This window comes from Lagenorhynchus albirostris, chromosome 18 (genome assembly GCF_949774975.1).
Source record: "Lagenorhynchus albirostris chromosome 18, mLagAlb1.1, whole genome shotgun sequence".
Classification (NCBI taxonomy): domain Eukaryota; kingdom Metazoa; phylum Chordata; class Mammalia; order Artiodactyla; family Delphinidae; genus Lagenorhynchus; species Lagenorhynchus albirostris.
This window is the reverse complement of record NC_083112.1, coordinates 70,538,474-70,553,677: the sequence shown is the minus strand read 5'-3', so window position 1 is coordinate 70,553,677 and position 15,204 is coordinate 70,538,474. Positions and strand designations below refer to the sequence as shown.

At 40.2% G+C, this 15,204-nt stretch overlaps 1 protein-coding gene and 1 long non-coding RNA gene across 9 annotated transcripts in view; one reads left to right on the top strand and one right to left on the bottom strand.

Moving 5' to 3' along the window:
- The window catches only part of LOC132508772 (uncharacterized), a 33,295-nt gene that overhangs the window by 2,481 nt on the left and 15,610 nt on the right, over positions 1-15,204 (bottom strand). For 2 of the 5 annotated variants that reach the window (XR_009536762.1, XR_009536758.1), the window contains exons 3-8: positions 14,381-14,465; positions 14,034-14,195; positions 5,764-5,895; positions 3,997-4,096; positions 3,321-3,519; positions 1,475-2,694 (exon numbers count right to left, since the gene is read on the bottom strand). This is a non-coding gene — a long non-coding RNA (uncharacterized LOC132508772). Of the gene's footprint in view, positions 1-1,474; positions 2,695-3,320; positions 3,520-3,996; positions 4,097-5,763; positions 5,896-6,488; positions 6,693-14,033; positions 14,196-14,380; positions 14,466-15,204 lie in introns of all 5 variants that reach the window. The other 3 variants (XR_009536761.1, XR_009536759.1, XR_009536760.1) reach the window with 3 other exon arrangements.
- Positions 124-7,012, top strand: TEX30 (testis expressed 30). Of its 4 annotated transcripts, XM_060129132.1 has the most exons (7): positions 124-236; positions 2,423-2,582; positions 3,347-3,420; positions 3,908-4,138; positions 4,910-4,961; positions 5,485-5,690; positions 6,539-7,012. In XM_060129132.1, exons 3-7 carry the CDS (start codon positions 3,406-3,408, stop codon positions 6,710-6,712), a joined length of 678 nt encoding a protein of 225 aa, XP_059985115.1. In that variant the 5' UTR covers positions 124-236; positions 2,423-2,582; positions 3,347-3,405; the 3' UTR covers positions 6,713-7,012. The 4 variants fall into 4 exon arrangements, with proteins under 4 accessions (XP_059985115.1, XP_059985117.1, XP_059985116.1 ...); XM_060129133.1 differs by lacking the exon at positions 2,423-2,582 and having other exon boundaries at positions 130-236; XM_060129131.1 differs by lacking the exon at positions 124-236 and having other exon boundaries at positions 682-2,582.

Sequence of the window (15,204 nt, the reverse complement as noted above, 5' to 3'; positions counted from 1 at the left end):
GCCGCCGCGCCCCCGCCGCCGCGCCCCCGCCGACAGCGGCGGGAAAACTCCCGCTCCCAGCGTGCCCCGCGCGCCAGCTCGCGCGCCCGTGTGGGGGCGGGGTCTGCGTGCGCATGCGCCGTAGCGGGACGCACTGGCGGGTGCGGCGAGGCGGTCCCTTCGAGTTCGAGTGTGGAAGTTCGCTCTCTGAAGAGAGTGAGGGAGGTTAGGTGCTCCCGGCCACTTTCCCGTCCCTGGTAAGTGCGGCGGCGGCGGTGGCGGTTCGGGCCGCCAGATAGGGGACGGCTTCCGAGGAGCCCGGGGGCTTCCTGCGGCCCCGCGTGAGGCGTCTCGGGCTCACGGCCGTAGCCCCTCAGGGGCTGTTGGGAGGCTCCGTGAGGCGTGAGGCGTCGGTTCAGTCTCGCGGGCCGCGGCCGCTGGGGCTCCGGCCGGCCGGTCAGGAGGCGGCGTGAGGGGACGGTGCGGGCGGGGAGAGCCGAGCGGCTCCGGCCTGGGTCCCGCGAGCCGGGCACCGGCGGTCTCCGAGCGGGGAGGGTCGCCGGGGCCCCGGCGCCGGCGGGCGGAATCGGACGGTCGTCGGGCGCCTTTGCGTCCCGAGCTCCGGGAGTGACGGCTCTCTGACCGCTCGTTGTTGACGCGGCCAGGTTATCGACCTCCCCCCCGCCCCCCAGAGGACTTGAACTCTCAAGGCTGGCGTCTAGCCCCGCGATTTCCAGCGTCCCGCTTCGACGCGGTGGATGAGGCGCGGGCGTTTTGCCCGTGGACGGCTACGGGAGGGGTGGCATCTGACCCCCGGCATCAGATGTGATCGCCGTCGCCTCGTGGGCGTGAAAACGCTCGCGACGTGGGCACGCGACTCCATGCGATGAACCTTCGCAGCCTCCCCGAGGTTGGTTGGTGGCGTCGGCCGCCTTTGCAGCTGAGACGCTGCCCCGTCTGACCCCCAGAGCCCGGCATGCTGACAGCCTGGACGGTCTAGGCCAGGTTGGGGTTACATCCTGCAGCTGTTTCGCTGTTTCCCGAGTAGCCCAGCTTGCGCGCACCGTTGCGGGAGGACAGACTGTGCGTGCACCGTGAAGTCTGGAAGGGAGGGGCGTTTTCCAGAAAAAGGGCAGCGGCAGCGCAAAAAGCCAAACGCCCACGGCCGGCAGAGGGATAGCAGAGCACTCTAGGTTAAGAGGGTGGGTTGAATACGTGTGTACCTAATTTCCCCCCCTCCTGAAATCTCACTAAAAGTACAGCAAAGGGATTTTCAAAAAGGCGCACACCCACAAGGATGAAGAAAATGCGACAGGAAACAACAGCAATAAGATACTGGGCTCCAGAAAGCCCAAGCCTTAGCAGATCAGCTTAATTCTAAACCAGCAGCAGGGAGTGCTGGGGGAACAGTTCTATGTCAGAAACAGAGTCTTCGAAATGTGCAGAAGGTGGCAGCGAAAGGAATGGCGCTGGGGATGGATGTGGAGGGCTGTACCTCGGTGAAACGCGCCGGAGAAGTAGGTAGACCGCCGGCGCTCTCTCCCCGTGTCACATCGTTGGATTCTGCTTCTCTCCCATTAGAAGACTGGAGGCTGGTCTCTTGAGAACGTAAAGCAGGATCTTTGAACCAGGGGACCCCGGGCACAGTTACTAGGCTCCCTTTATGAAAACAGGGACAATGAAGATTGAAGTCCATCATCCCCCAGTTTAAACCCCAGAACTTTCTGCAGCCAGTCTGATACCCTTCAGGCTCAAATATGAGAATTCTGCACACGCGCACACACGTGCGTGCACACACACACACACATAAAGGGAAAGATATACACAGTAAGTTAGTCACAGTGGTTGCTTCTGGGAAGGGAAAGGAACATTGTGGCTGGGGGAAAAATGGGAGGAGACTTAACTACTGTTAACTGTTTTAAAATTGTGTACCATGTGCGTATGTTACCTATTCAAAAATGAAATGTATTTCTTAAAAAATAATTGTAAGTGAATACACCCTTTGACACAGGAATTTCTCTTACAGATATGTCTACACACATGTGAAAATAATGTTAAGTACAGTGCCACTCATTGCAATATGGTTTTAGCAAAAGATTGGAAACAATCTCATTTTAATTGATAGATGGTTGGTAAAATAATGTACAACGCTTCCTTGGAATATTCTATAGCCATAAAAAAAACAAGAAGCTTGTTGTATAAGGAAATGAGTAATCACCAAGATACATATGGGGGGGGTTCAGAAAAGTAGGTCACCAGTTTATAAAAAGCAAAAGATGTGTGTGTCTGTAGGTATATATATAAAATATCTGAAAGATAGCAGAATATTGGTTGCCTTTGAAGAGAGGATCTGGATGGTAAGGCAAAAGTGGAATGAGGGAGAGACTTTCCACTGTATATTTTTGTACCTTTTTAACTTTGGACCATGTTATTATCTATTCAGTGAATGAATTAGTAAATGTTAATGGGAAAAAAGATGAACAATGGAGATCCTGACGTTGATGATATCCTGAACAATAAAAGATCTCATACTATAGGAAGGAATGCTGCATAACAACCCTGAAATCTCTGGCTCCCTGCATTTCATGCTCTTGGTTCTTCAGGTAGACACTTCATGGTTCTTCAGTGGTTTAGATGTTGGTTGGACTAGGCTGGACTCCAGACTTTAGTTTTGGGTTCTGGTCTGCTCCATGTGTCTTCATTCTGGAACCCAGGCTAAAAAAAGCAAAAATACATGAAGCATGTTTTTCTCAGGGCTGAAGGCAAGAGTTCAAGAGCACTTCTTGAAATTTGCCATGCCTCAGCTCAGAAGTGGCACATTGAGACATATTGTGTTGATTAAAGCAAGTCACATAGCCAAGCCCAAAGGCAATAGGGTGGAGATTTACACTCTGCCTACTGGGAGGCTCTGCAGAGTCTCAGGACAAAGGGTGTGGATGTGTACTTCCATTGCAGGGTCGGAGGAAGAGCTGGGAATGATAAAGACGAAGGAAATGGGTTAATAGAAAGATGCTGTGAAATTAAGTTGAAGATGGTTGAGAATAAAGATGCTTAGGGAAAAAAATACATATATATATATTTTTTTTTACAGCATTACCAAGATACAGCATCCTACTTTGATATGAATTTTCTTAAGGCATCCATGTGAAGATATCACATTGGCTTTATCTTAAATAACATCTGCCAGCCCCACACCTGGTCCTATAACAAACTCTGAGTGACCGTAGGAATGAAAATAAATAATGTGCTTGTAAAGACATCAGTTCTTAGAGAAGTAGTTCTAAATGTTTACTTTAGCTACTGAGTGTGTTCATTCATAGTTCTTGTGTCTGCCAACCCACCTTTCACAACAGAATCTTCTTTTCAGGGAGATGTCCTTTGCTTCTCAGATGTAATGCACTTTAAGTTTGTTATTCAACAGTGAAAATGAGTCATACAGAGGTAATACATATTTTCATACATTCTGCATCTTCAAGGTTCCTTTTTTTTTTTTTTTGTAGTCATATGGCTCCAGAGTAATTTTCTTATTTTCATCTTGTACTGTGAGAGACAGCATAGCATTAGTGGTTAAGAGTGAGGACTTTGGAGCAGACTGCCTGAGTTTGGATCCTAGCTAATTGGATATATAACTTTGGGCACATTATGTAAGCTACTGTGCCTCAGTTTTCTCAGCTATAAAATGGAGATAGTAACAGTACTTGCCTCTTAGAATTCTTAGGAATGTTAAATGATTTAATACATATAAAGCGGTTATAATAGTACCTGACATAATAAGTATTTCTTAAGTATTAGTTATTATTAATATCATTGCTTTTTATTTGGAGGCTGTGACTTGAATCATGGGTCTTGCAGAACAAACATATAGTTATTCATTTGTCTGAATAGGCAAGGAAGTAATTTTTGATCCATTTATTCTCTTGAATTCCAGGTTAAATTAAAAATACCTTTTGGAAATAAATTACTAGATGCTGTTTGTTTGGTACCTAACAAGAGCTTAACATATGGAATAATTCTTACACATGGAGCATCAGGAGATATGAATCTTCCTCATTTGATGTCACTGGCATCCCATCTTGCATCTCATGGTTTTTTTAGCCTGAGATTTACCTGTAAAGGCCTTAATATTGTACATAGAATTAAGGCATATAAATCAGTTTTGGTAAGAAAATTTCTTTATATTTACTTATGACAGAATTCTGTTTTTAAAATTCATAATAAATTTAAGACATTTTATTAGCAGTCGTTTGATTTAATTTAAAAATCCTTTAATGAGTATTCTTAGAAACTCAGCAGTGTATGAAGGCTGTGTAATGGTCAGATTTCTCTTTTTTGCCATCAGTTAGTTTCCATGGGGATGAGTGCTTACATCATAAATGTTTCTCCGTGATACTGCCAAAGAATCTACTTATGATGTAATTTACATATTGAAATTTAGGATATATAGTTCTAGGTATTTTGCCTTGTATACTATGAATGTACAAATAATACGTGATTTCTCTATTAGAAACTATAAAATCCCTGGATAAAACAAATCTGAAATTTCTTTTAATCCAGATTACTTCAAGCTTACTGAGTTTTTCAGAGCTTTAAATTAGATGTTAGTATTATCACATTTTGTATTAGTTGGAAGCTTTTACTGGCTTTTCTTCCCTCCACGATTTGTTCTTTAAAAATATTTTAGTACTTGAATTTGTTTTAGACAGTGTGTTTTTCCCACTTATTTGCCTGTATTACCCAGTTTATGATTTGACAGTGAAGGCATGACCAGAGAGCAAAGAATTGATTACCTCTTCCAAGAAGAATCCCTTGAAATCTCTTGTTTTTGGAAAAATTTTCATACATTTCAGTAATGATGAGAAAATATATGTTGGTTTTCCAGTGGAATATTTCATGGGAGAAGAATTGATAATTTTTTGGTTGATTTTTCTAGAATTACCTAAAGACCTCAGGAGAATACAAACTTGCAGGTGTTTTCCTTGGAGGTAAGTTTTCAATACTTGTGAATACTTGTTCTAAAGTCTACTCATATTAATATAGGAATAGGTAATCAAGAATTAAAATTAATGACAGGAAGAGACTTAAGGATTTTTTGTTTTGTTTCGGTAAGTCACTTCCTTGTGTAACACCAAGATACTTTAATATTTAAATCTAATTTAAACCTCATATATATGTGTTATAACCTGAAGAGGTCTCCTTTTATTTATATCCCTGAATCACCCCCTCTCAAATGATTCCTTCACAAGGACTGTCTTCACCACTTCAAGTATTCTTTTGGAAAATAATTCCTTTTTTTTTTTTTTAAGATTTGACTTAGGATCAGTTTTTAGCTATTCACAAGTCTCTGGGTATTGCAGCTTTTTAATTGGCACCTGTTGTAGTTAATATTTATTGATAAGCAATATGATGGATGAACAGTGAATGAAATCTGACTTGCCACATTATCATCACCACTACTTTATGTGAATGTTTATATTTCAAACTGAACTTAATTTTAATTGGTTTTAGGTCGTTCAATGGGCTCAAGAGCAGCTGCTTCTGTAATGTGTCATACTGAGCCAGATGATGCTGATGATTTTGTTCGAGGTCTCATTTGTATTTCCTATCCACTGCACCATCCAAAGCAGCAGCATAAACTTAGAGATGAAGATCTCTTTCGTATAAAAGATCCTGTACTGTTTGTGTCAGGCTCAGCAGATGAAATGTGTGAAAAGGTGAATTATAACTTGATATTTGTGTGAATGAGAGAGAAAGAATGAAAGAAACATCTTGGGAACAAGATATTACCTGCAACATTCAGTCTCTTTAAAAAGATGCTGATTTTAGGGACTTCCCTGGTGGTCCAGTGGTTAAGACTCTGCGCTTCCAATGCCGGGGGTGCAGGTTTGATCCCTGGTTGGGGAACTAAGATCCCACATGCTGTGGCCAAAAGTAAATAAATAAATTAATTAATTATTTTTAAAAAGATGCTGATTTTACTAATGCTAGTTTTTTTCCTTAGTTAACCCTGTTGCTTTGGAGAACCTAAAAATATAAGCATACTGACAATATTCATCCCCCTGTAAAGAGTGTTGGTAAATGGATTAACTCTCACGTAGAAAATGAAGGATTAATATCTGAATCTTGTGAATTTCGGATTACTAGACTGTACGTTTGGTTTATCATTTCAACATTTAAGCAGATCTCTTCAATTTGTTATAAAGTTGACTCTTGAAAAAAAAGTAACTTGTACATATTACAAAATTTTAGTGTATTTCCCAGAGCATATAAATAATTTCCTTGGGGAAAACATTTTTTAAGAGAATTTTTTTGGCTCTAGTTTACTTAATGACTTTTTAGCATCAGTAATGAATGCCTAATCTGTTCTGTTGTGTTGCTGTATGCTGTATCTGAAAAACATGGACTGCCACTTCTTGCACGTTCCATTGCCTCAAAAGTTAGCTGTAGACTAGGTTTTAATATTTAGTGAATGGATGCCAGTATAGGTGTGGTGGGAGAGAGGAAATCTTTACTGAACACCAGTAGAACATTAGTCTAGTATCCTCTTCTTTTTTCCCTTTAGAACTTGTTGGAGAAAGTGGCACAGAAAATGCAAGCTCCTAATAAAATCCACTGGATTGAGAAAGCGAGTCATTCCATGGCAGTGAAAGGACGGTCAACAAATGATGTTTTCAAAGAAATAAATACACAGATTTTGTTTTGGATCCAGGAAATCACTGAAATGGACAAGAAATAATTGTCTGTAGTTACAAGCTATGTTATTTTGAATACAAATACAGTTAATTTGTTAAAGAACAACATACCTCTCGGCATTATGAGATACATTTCAGACTAATTTAATGTACTTTAATGTTCTCCCATTTTTAAAACACATTTTAATTGTGAAATTAATGCCCTTTACAAAGTGTCTTTTGAAAGCACTGTTATAGTTGTATAAAGATGATGTACAAATATTGAAGGTGGTCTAAATATAATTTATTTTCTTTAATATAGTTAAGTTTTGAAAAATTAAACATTGAATTTTGTTACAACAGAACTTTTGTCTTATTGCTGCGCAACTGAGAAAGTACTCTTAATTTTGTAGAGCAGTGTCATCTTTATGAAAGGAAAACAACACTTTAGTAAATTTAGTCAGTTTTATAGAATGTATACATCTATTAACCTAATCTTTTAATAAATTTCAAGGGATGGATGAAGATACATTTTCAAATATGGGGACCCTGAACATTGTTTTTAGAATAAAGTAACAACTTTCATTCATTAAATGTTTACTGAAGGCCTGTTATAGGCAAAGCCTCATTAGGTTTGCAATGATGAGTAAACACTTGGAGTTTGGTATAGTGGGGGAACTTGATGTCTAAAGCTCTCTGATTAAGGAAAGAATGAAATAAGGAGTAAATAGTGGGACTAACATCTGTGCTGTATCTAGGCAGAGTTAGGGCACTTAATTTTGCCTTGAGAAGTGCAAGTATCACTTGGACTAGACTTGAATGGTATTGAGTTATATATTAAAAACATAGGTTCTATATTTCCTGTAAAGAACATGAAAATGTGATGAGGCTGATGATATATATAAAGTTTGTAGTGAGCAGTGGTTTTCTATAGTAGGAAATTAACTCCCTTCCCTGGTTTCTCTACTGCCCTAAAGTTAGGCCCTTCAGACAGCCAGGGTGGCCTGGGAAGCTTGCAGATTTTTGAGGTCCCTCACTCCTGCCCTGGTGAAGTTAATGGATTTTAATTACTTGTTAATTTTTCTAAATAGTGCATAAAGAATGAAAACCTAGATAACGGTATCTAAATTGTGTGTATTATAGAATGAAATCACGTACAACTACAAAATTGAAATTCCCGTGTCACTCAGTGTACAATAGTTACTCACTTTTTGACTGAATTTCTTGAACAAGGCCCTAACTTAAATAGTATATAATTCTTAACTTTTAAAACAAGAGTGATCAAAATATTATAAAAAATATTTAACCAGAGCTGACAAATATAATAATGGTCTATTTAAAGTGTAAATCAATTGGAAAATATTAATACTGTAAACCAGAAGTGAAACTAAAAAGGAAAATACAAAGGAAAACTTACTATAAAGCAGACTATAATATAAAAGTACAATGAAGAAATAGATTTAAAATGTTACTAACCAGCTATGTAATTATAATATTCAAGTTTTCAAATTAAACTATAGGCATAATATGGATGACCCAAAGATACTACTATAAATATAGGGATGTCGTAGAAGGTCATTTAAAGTTGATTTTACCCTAAGTTATCTATGAGAAACTACTTTTTTTTTTTTTTTTTTGCGGTTCGTGGGCCTCTCACTGTTGTGGCCTCTCCCGTTGTCCGGACGTGCAGGCTCAGCGGCCATGGCTCACGGGCCCAGCCGCCCCGTGGCATGTGGGATCTTCCCAGACCAGGGCACGAACCCGTGTCCCCTGCATCGGCAGGCGGACTCTCAACCACTGCGCCACCAGGGAAGCCCGAAACTACTATTCTTGATTGATGAAGTAGCTTGTCATTTGAGAACTGTGTACCTAGCCATGGGTGGGGAAGATACAACTGCTAGAGAAAGATATGAGTGATACGTGTAAGGCCAAAATAAACATTTGTGAAAAGGTCCCATCTGCTCTTCTGCACAGAATTGACACATGTTGCAGGGAAAGGGTGCAGCTCCTTCAAGTTTGAGATTATGGTCAAAGAGCTATCCTGGCGCCGGCTCTGGTAGGCCCTGATTAATGGCACAACTATTCACCTAAATCAGTAGTTCTCAACTGGGAGTGATTTTGTTCTCTAGGGGACATTTGACAAGGTCTGGAGACATTTTTGGTTGTCACGGCTGGGGTGGGGTTGCTACTGGCCTCTCGTAGGTAGGAGAAAGGCATATGCTAATATCCTGCAGTGTACAGGACAACCAGCCATTACGAAGATGCACCCGGTCCAAAATGCCAGTAATGCCTAGGTTGAGGAAGCTAGTCCTTGACAAACCAGCTTTGGGATTATCTTTAAATCCTTTCTCCTTCACCATTAGCTTTTCTGCACCACTTCTGAATCCATTTGCTTCCTTTTCGTTGCCAAATCCTGTGTTTTCAGTATCAAAGTCTGATTCTATCCCCGTACTGTAAAATGAATTACAGTAGCCTAATTCATTTTACTATTTTATTGTCTCCTTGGTTCAATAAACCATTTGACACCTCTAACTCAAAAACTGTTGGTGGATCTCCAAGCGTGACTATTAAGATTAAAGACCTTAGTTCAAGGCTCTCCACGATAGGCCCTATCAACATTTTAACCTTATTTTCTCTCCCCCATACTCTGAACCTGTACACAGTACTCCAGCTAACCTGGATCCACAAAGTTTATGAACAAGTCTTTCTGTCTTCTCTTCCTGAAACTTTTTTCTTTGTTAGTCTTTGTCTGTTACCAAATCATACTCATCCTTCAAGGCCCTTAAATTCTCTTTCCCACTTCACAGCTTTTCTTGAATTACTCCAGCCATCTCTCCTTCAAAGCCACATAATATCTTCTCTGTTGCTATTCACACTCTGCCTTTTCAGAGATTATTGACATATTTGCTCTATACAACTAATTACATACTGCTTCGGGTCAGGGAATGGTTTTACTCATCTTTGTATCCATAAAGCACTTGGTGTTACTTGCCCAGTGCCTTAGTCATTCATTATTCAATAAATCCTTGTATTGAACTAAGATATTAATAACCTTGGTTTTATATTGCTATTTTATACACTTATTACTGGGACTTTCTCTTTACATGTAAAGAACAAAAACCTAGTCCACAATGTCCAAATAGTTCAAAGAGTGTGGCATTGGTAGATATATATTTTTTTAAAATAGAATTTTTTTCTGGGTGTTTTCTTTCACTATCTATATTACTGTTAGTAATGGGATTTCTCTGCTGTTATTTTTTATTGTCTTCGTGACTTTTAAAAATAAACATAGCATTTACTTTTTTTTGCTGCTCACTTGAGATTGACACAAGAAGAGGTTTCTAGTGCAAAGGACAGAAGTGTCTATGCTGAAAAATAGGTAATTGTACTTTTATTAGTAGTCAAGTACTTAAATAACAAAAATGACAAAGCCCTGGAGGGGATGGGGATACTCTTCTTTACCTCTCTGCAGACTTAAGCATCAGTGGGAGTGGTACACAGAAGTTCCTTTTCAGTTCTTATAAGAGCTATTCGTGGTATACTAATTAGGGATTCAGTGTCATCAAGCCCTAAAAGATCTAAGGAATTAGAGAGTTCCTTAATGTTAAAACACTCAACCCCCTTTAAGATAGTTAACATTAAATGAATTAGAGAATGTCTGCCATCAGGCAAGAGAAATTGAATATATTGCCAGCTGCATTAAATATTGTAGAAAACCCCAGCAGAAATAAAATTACCCTGATCGTGTATATGGATGGGGAGTCAGAGAGGAGGGTGGACCTTACCCTAGAAAAATCCAGAGGAATTGTTGAAGTTTCTTCTAGAACTAAGGAATGCCTACCATGCATTCCGGAGAGCTATACTTTGCAAAGACAATCCCCATGATCACAGTTAAACTAAATTAAGATCATAAATACCTGTCGGCTATGGTCCAGTAGACTGGGAGAGTGTAAACTAGGATGCGTCATTGATCTCATTATCTCTAATACTCAAGGGAAGTAAGAGCTCAATAAATCTTTCTTGCACTCAAAGTTATGTGACAGAAGAGGCCTGAACAGTTAACTCTGGTGTAAAGAATTATACTTCTTTCCTCAACTGACCTTGAATAAGTGAAGACAAAGGAAGAATTAATTCATTACGTCTTCAAAGGGAAAGTACTCTAAATCCAAGGTAGTATTAATATTTTCATTAATAGTCCAGACTTTTGTATACTTGTGACTAAACTACTCTCTAGACTTTGAGGGAAGGCGAGCAGTGCTTAGATCTGGCTCTGCCCCACCCTAATTCTGACATCAGCAAGCGTCACAAGCAGCTGCTCCTTGGAATCAACAGAAACAGGGTGAAGAGGAAATTCACCAGGAGACCACTCCAAAATCTACCAAAATCTAACTTGGGTTTTCAGCATCACAGTAGATTGTCGAAGAGGAACACAGCTGACAGACCCCTCTAACAAAAAGAAATATAAAATGAGGTGTTCTGTTTTACTAAAAAATCAAGTTGATGTGAGCTCAGTTAAATACCCACTATGACACGTCCCTCACTTTTCTTAGACCCAGAGCAATCACTGCTGCACTTGACAAGGCACTGAGCGGCACTGGACATTTTTTTTCTGGCAGAGCATTGCATGTGGTTATGAGATGGGCATACCACCTTTTTGTGTTTTGGGGCATCCAGAATCGAGGACTTTGGAATGAAGATATCAGTCTATTCCACATAACATAAAAATGTCAAAGCAATTTTATTTCTTAAAAAAAGTGGGTGGATTGGAAAATAATGCATTTTTGACATTATGGGACCTCCTAGAGTCCTGGACTTCTCAAGATAACTGGATGGCAATCTTATTTATAACTTTTCTGGGAATTATCTTTGAGATCGTACTCATAAAGATTTGTACAGCCTTTCAGAAGAAGCCTGCACTTCCTTCAGAGAAGGATAATACAGATGCCCACAAGGTAAGAACAAATGCTTGATTTCCTTTTCCCTGATTTTTCAAAGTAACACATAAGAATAACTTATAAAATTGTGGAAGTTTGATATTTGGATTACTCTAATATTTTATTGTCTCCCTTGAAACAGAAAGAAGACAGTTGCCTTAAAAGCATGAAATTTGGTAAGTATCCTACAATTTAATATTTTAATATAAAACTTGTTCAGCCTGAGCTGCTCCTTTTGGTGCTCTGACATTTTTTATTCCGATTTATCTCTAGGTAACTGGTCAATTCATTCATCTTCAGAAGAAAGGTAAGTGACGTATTTTGAAATTAGATGAAACAGGTTGGTTTTGTTCTACTCAAAATTACATCTGAATTACAGAAAAGGGTTTTCCCATTTGTATAGAGGATGACAGCTGTTCAACATCATAATTCAGTCGAACTCTGATTTTTTAAATGGTTGCTCTGTTCCAAGCTGTGTTAAATGGCTTTTTATGTACTGCTGAAATTATCCTTTTAGGTAGGTAGACTCATTACTGTTTTTACAAATGAGGAAAATAAAGCTTAGAGAGGTTAAGTGGCTTGCTTCCTTACCCCATCCTCTCTCCAATATACATGAAGAAGTAATAATCACCAGTTCTGAAAATTCAGTTGAAAAATATTCATTTAGCACCTACTGTGAACCGAGCAGATCCTGAGCTAAGTGCTGCAAGAGTGACATGAAATGAGTTTATATCATCAGCATCCTAAGGATGCCTGAGTGCTAGAGATTAAATACAGACATCACTACTCTTGTTGCTATCAGTATCTTAATTGGTTTCATCAAAGTCCGTTCAGCAATCGTTAGATATCACTATACAATGGACATTGGGTTTTATACTGGGATACAATTAATAAGATGGTATCTGTTCTCCGGAAGCTTATACTCTTGTGGAGGAGACATAGATCTAGAGATGATTGCTTGCAGTTCGGTAACACAGTGATTGGAATACTATGAGAACATCTAGGAGGTACCTAAGCCAGCATAGGGGTGTTGGGCTGGCTTCATGAAGAAGGTTATACTGGAGCTGAATTTTAAAGGATAAGTGAAAATTAGTCAGAAAAAGACAGTGGGTTAGGAGGATAAGAAAGGCAATTATAAGCCATGAGCAGAGGCAAGGAAATAAGGAACAGGGCATGTACAATAAATTATGATGATATCAGAGTTGCTAGAATGCTGAGGACGAGTCAGGGAGTAGTGGGAGATGAAGGTGAAAAAATACGCAGGAGTCAGATCATGGGGGAGTTTCTATACCCTGTTAAGAAGCTTAGAGTTTATTCTGATAGTGAGTAGCCACTGAAGGTGGTTAAGCGTAGAAGTGACACAGTTTTGTGTTATAGCTAGATCACTAGTAGCTAGCTGTGTGGAGTATGCATCTGAAAATTAATTTCTTTCAGTTGTCAGGTGTAAAGGGGCTTTATTCATTTAACCTGGTTGCTCTATTTTTATATTGAGTACTAGCAAATCTAGTTATAAAGTGGGTGTCCTGAGAAGCAGTAACAGTATCTGGAAGTACGGGGAGCTGGAATCCCGGTCGGGGTTGGCTGGGAACAGGAATGCCAGAGCAAACCAGGACACCTCAGAAGTGCATCCACCATAAACGACCATCCAGAAGTCAACTGGACAGACCAGGAGTTGGTGTTTGAGGCGTACAGCGCTTAGGTGTGCACTGAGATTGAAGATTCTCATGGAACTAAAAGCCAGAGAATTGACAGAAAAGAGAGGAAGCCACAAGAGGAAGTAGGGGGAAAAGGACTTTTAGCACCAGGATCAAGATAATCTGAGAGTTTCCCCATCCCTCTGTGCCATTATTCCATTCCTGCTTAGGCGCAATTAAATACTTTTAATAGGCTTTAGGGAAAAGTAATTGAGAAGAAGAGATTGGGGGGGATGGTGTTGAGGGAAAAGGGTTAGGAAAGAGATATGGCTTCCATGGTGGCAGTACTACATTGTAGTGAAAAAACACATTTTGAATTACAAAGGTCTAGGTGTATGTCATAGTTCTGCCTCTAAATGATGGCATGGCCTTGGGCAAATGACTTAAACTCACTCCTTTTCCTTTCAGAATAGCAGTTAGAAGAATTACCTCTTAGGAATGTCATGAAGATTCATTAAAATGATATGTGTAACAAAGCAAAAATATTTTACCTTGGCACCAGAATTCCTTTTTGGGGTAGAATTATATTTGGGAGAGCCTCTTAAATTATTTTGAGGTAAAAGGGCTTAAATATTGGTAGAACCTCAAGCATAAAAATGGTTAAAGTTGCACTGCATCAGAGACTGAGTGGGTTTTGTGTTGCTTATGAGATGAGAGAGAAGAGAAAGGGGAGGAGTGGGCAGAGAGCAGGGAGGAGCGGGGGAAGCATGTGGGGCTCAGGACCGAATGGCACAAAGGACGTCAAAGGATGAGCCTACCACTCAGTATCCGGAGTCAGGGAGAGCCGTGCTGGCCAGGCAGAGTCTCGGTGAGCCATGCAAACTGCTCATCCTATATCCATTGAGTTTTGGGAAATGGTCTGTTTCAGTGTTGACCTCAGCCTTAGATGTGTGTTCCTGGGAAAGTCTGCCATCAGTTGCCTGAGTTTCAAAGATTAAAGCTGTCACTGGTTGGTTTCAGAAGTGTATTTCCTGAAGCGAGTTACCATTGATAGACAAAATTGTTTAAAAGCAGGTTTGGTGTTTGTTACTATGACTCTAGGATTATGCTATGACTCTACGCCATTGATTGATTTAACTGATTTACAACCACTTCTAGTACTTACTTGTTGCCATGGCTATAGAGCTGTCAGTCTTTTCCTAGGAGTATGGGGAGTTCTTTTTAAATTTTCAAAGGCCAGTTGAGATTCCCTGGTGGGGAGAGGCCAAAGGACATTTTAAAAATACACAGACATACCTAACGGTTAAGTGGGAGTTGCTTGTATTGCTGTAGTTAACTCCCTTCTATATCTGCCTCTAGCTTTTCCTTAAAGTTAGCCACATGTATGGGTGGTTTGTGTATGTGTATTTTTCCCCCTTCATTGAACCTGAAGAACGGGTTGGGTTGTATGTCTGGATCAGCTTGCTATGGACAAGCGTTAGCCATCAGAAAGCTAGAGGTGAAAATGGCCACTCAGCAAATATTACTGAGGGCCTACAATGTGCTGCAGGCCCTTGAGATACAGCAGTGAACAAAACAGACATTGCTTCCCACCTTATGTTTTAGACAGAGGAGAGTCTGATAGTAAATGACAACATGATAAATAAATTATATGGGAGGTAGTGATAATTATATGTAATATGGTAAAACAAAAGATAGTGTAGGGTAAGAGGAATCAGGGTGCCAGAAGTAGGAGGAGAGAGGTAGGTGCAATATATGTGGTGGGATTTGACTAAAGCCTTGGAGGGATGGGGAGTTAACCAAACAGAAATGGTAGAAGAGTATTAGAGAGGTTAGAGAATAGGTGACCAGATCATGGTTGGACCCTGCAGGCCATCTTAAAGACAGTGGCTTTTACTCTGAGTGACAACAGAGGATCATTGTAGAGTTTTATGTGGGAGAATTATATGTGCTGTCTTATATTTTTAAAGGATTATTCTGCCTGCAGTG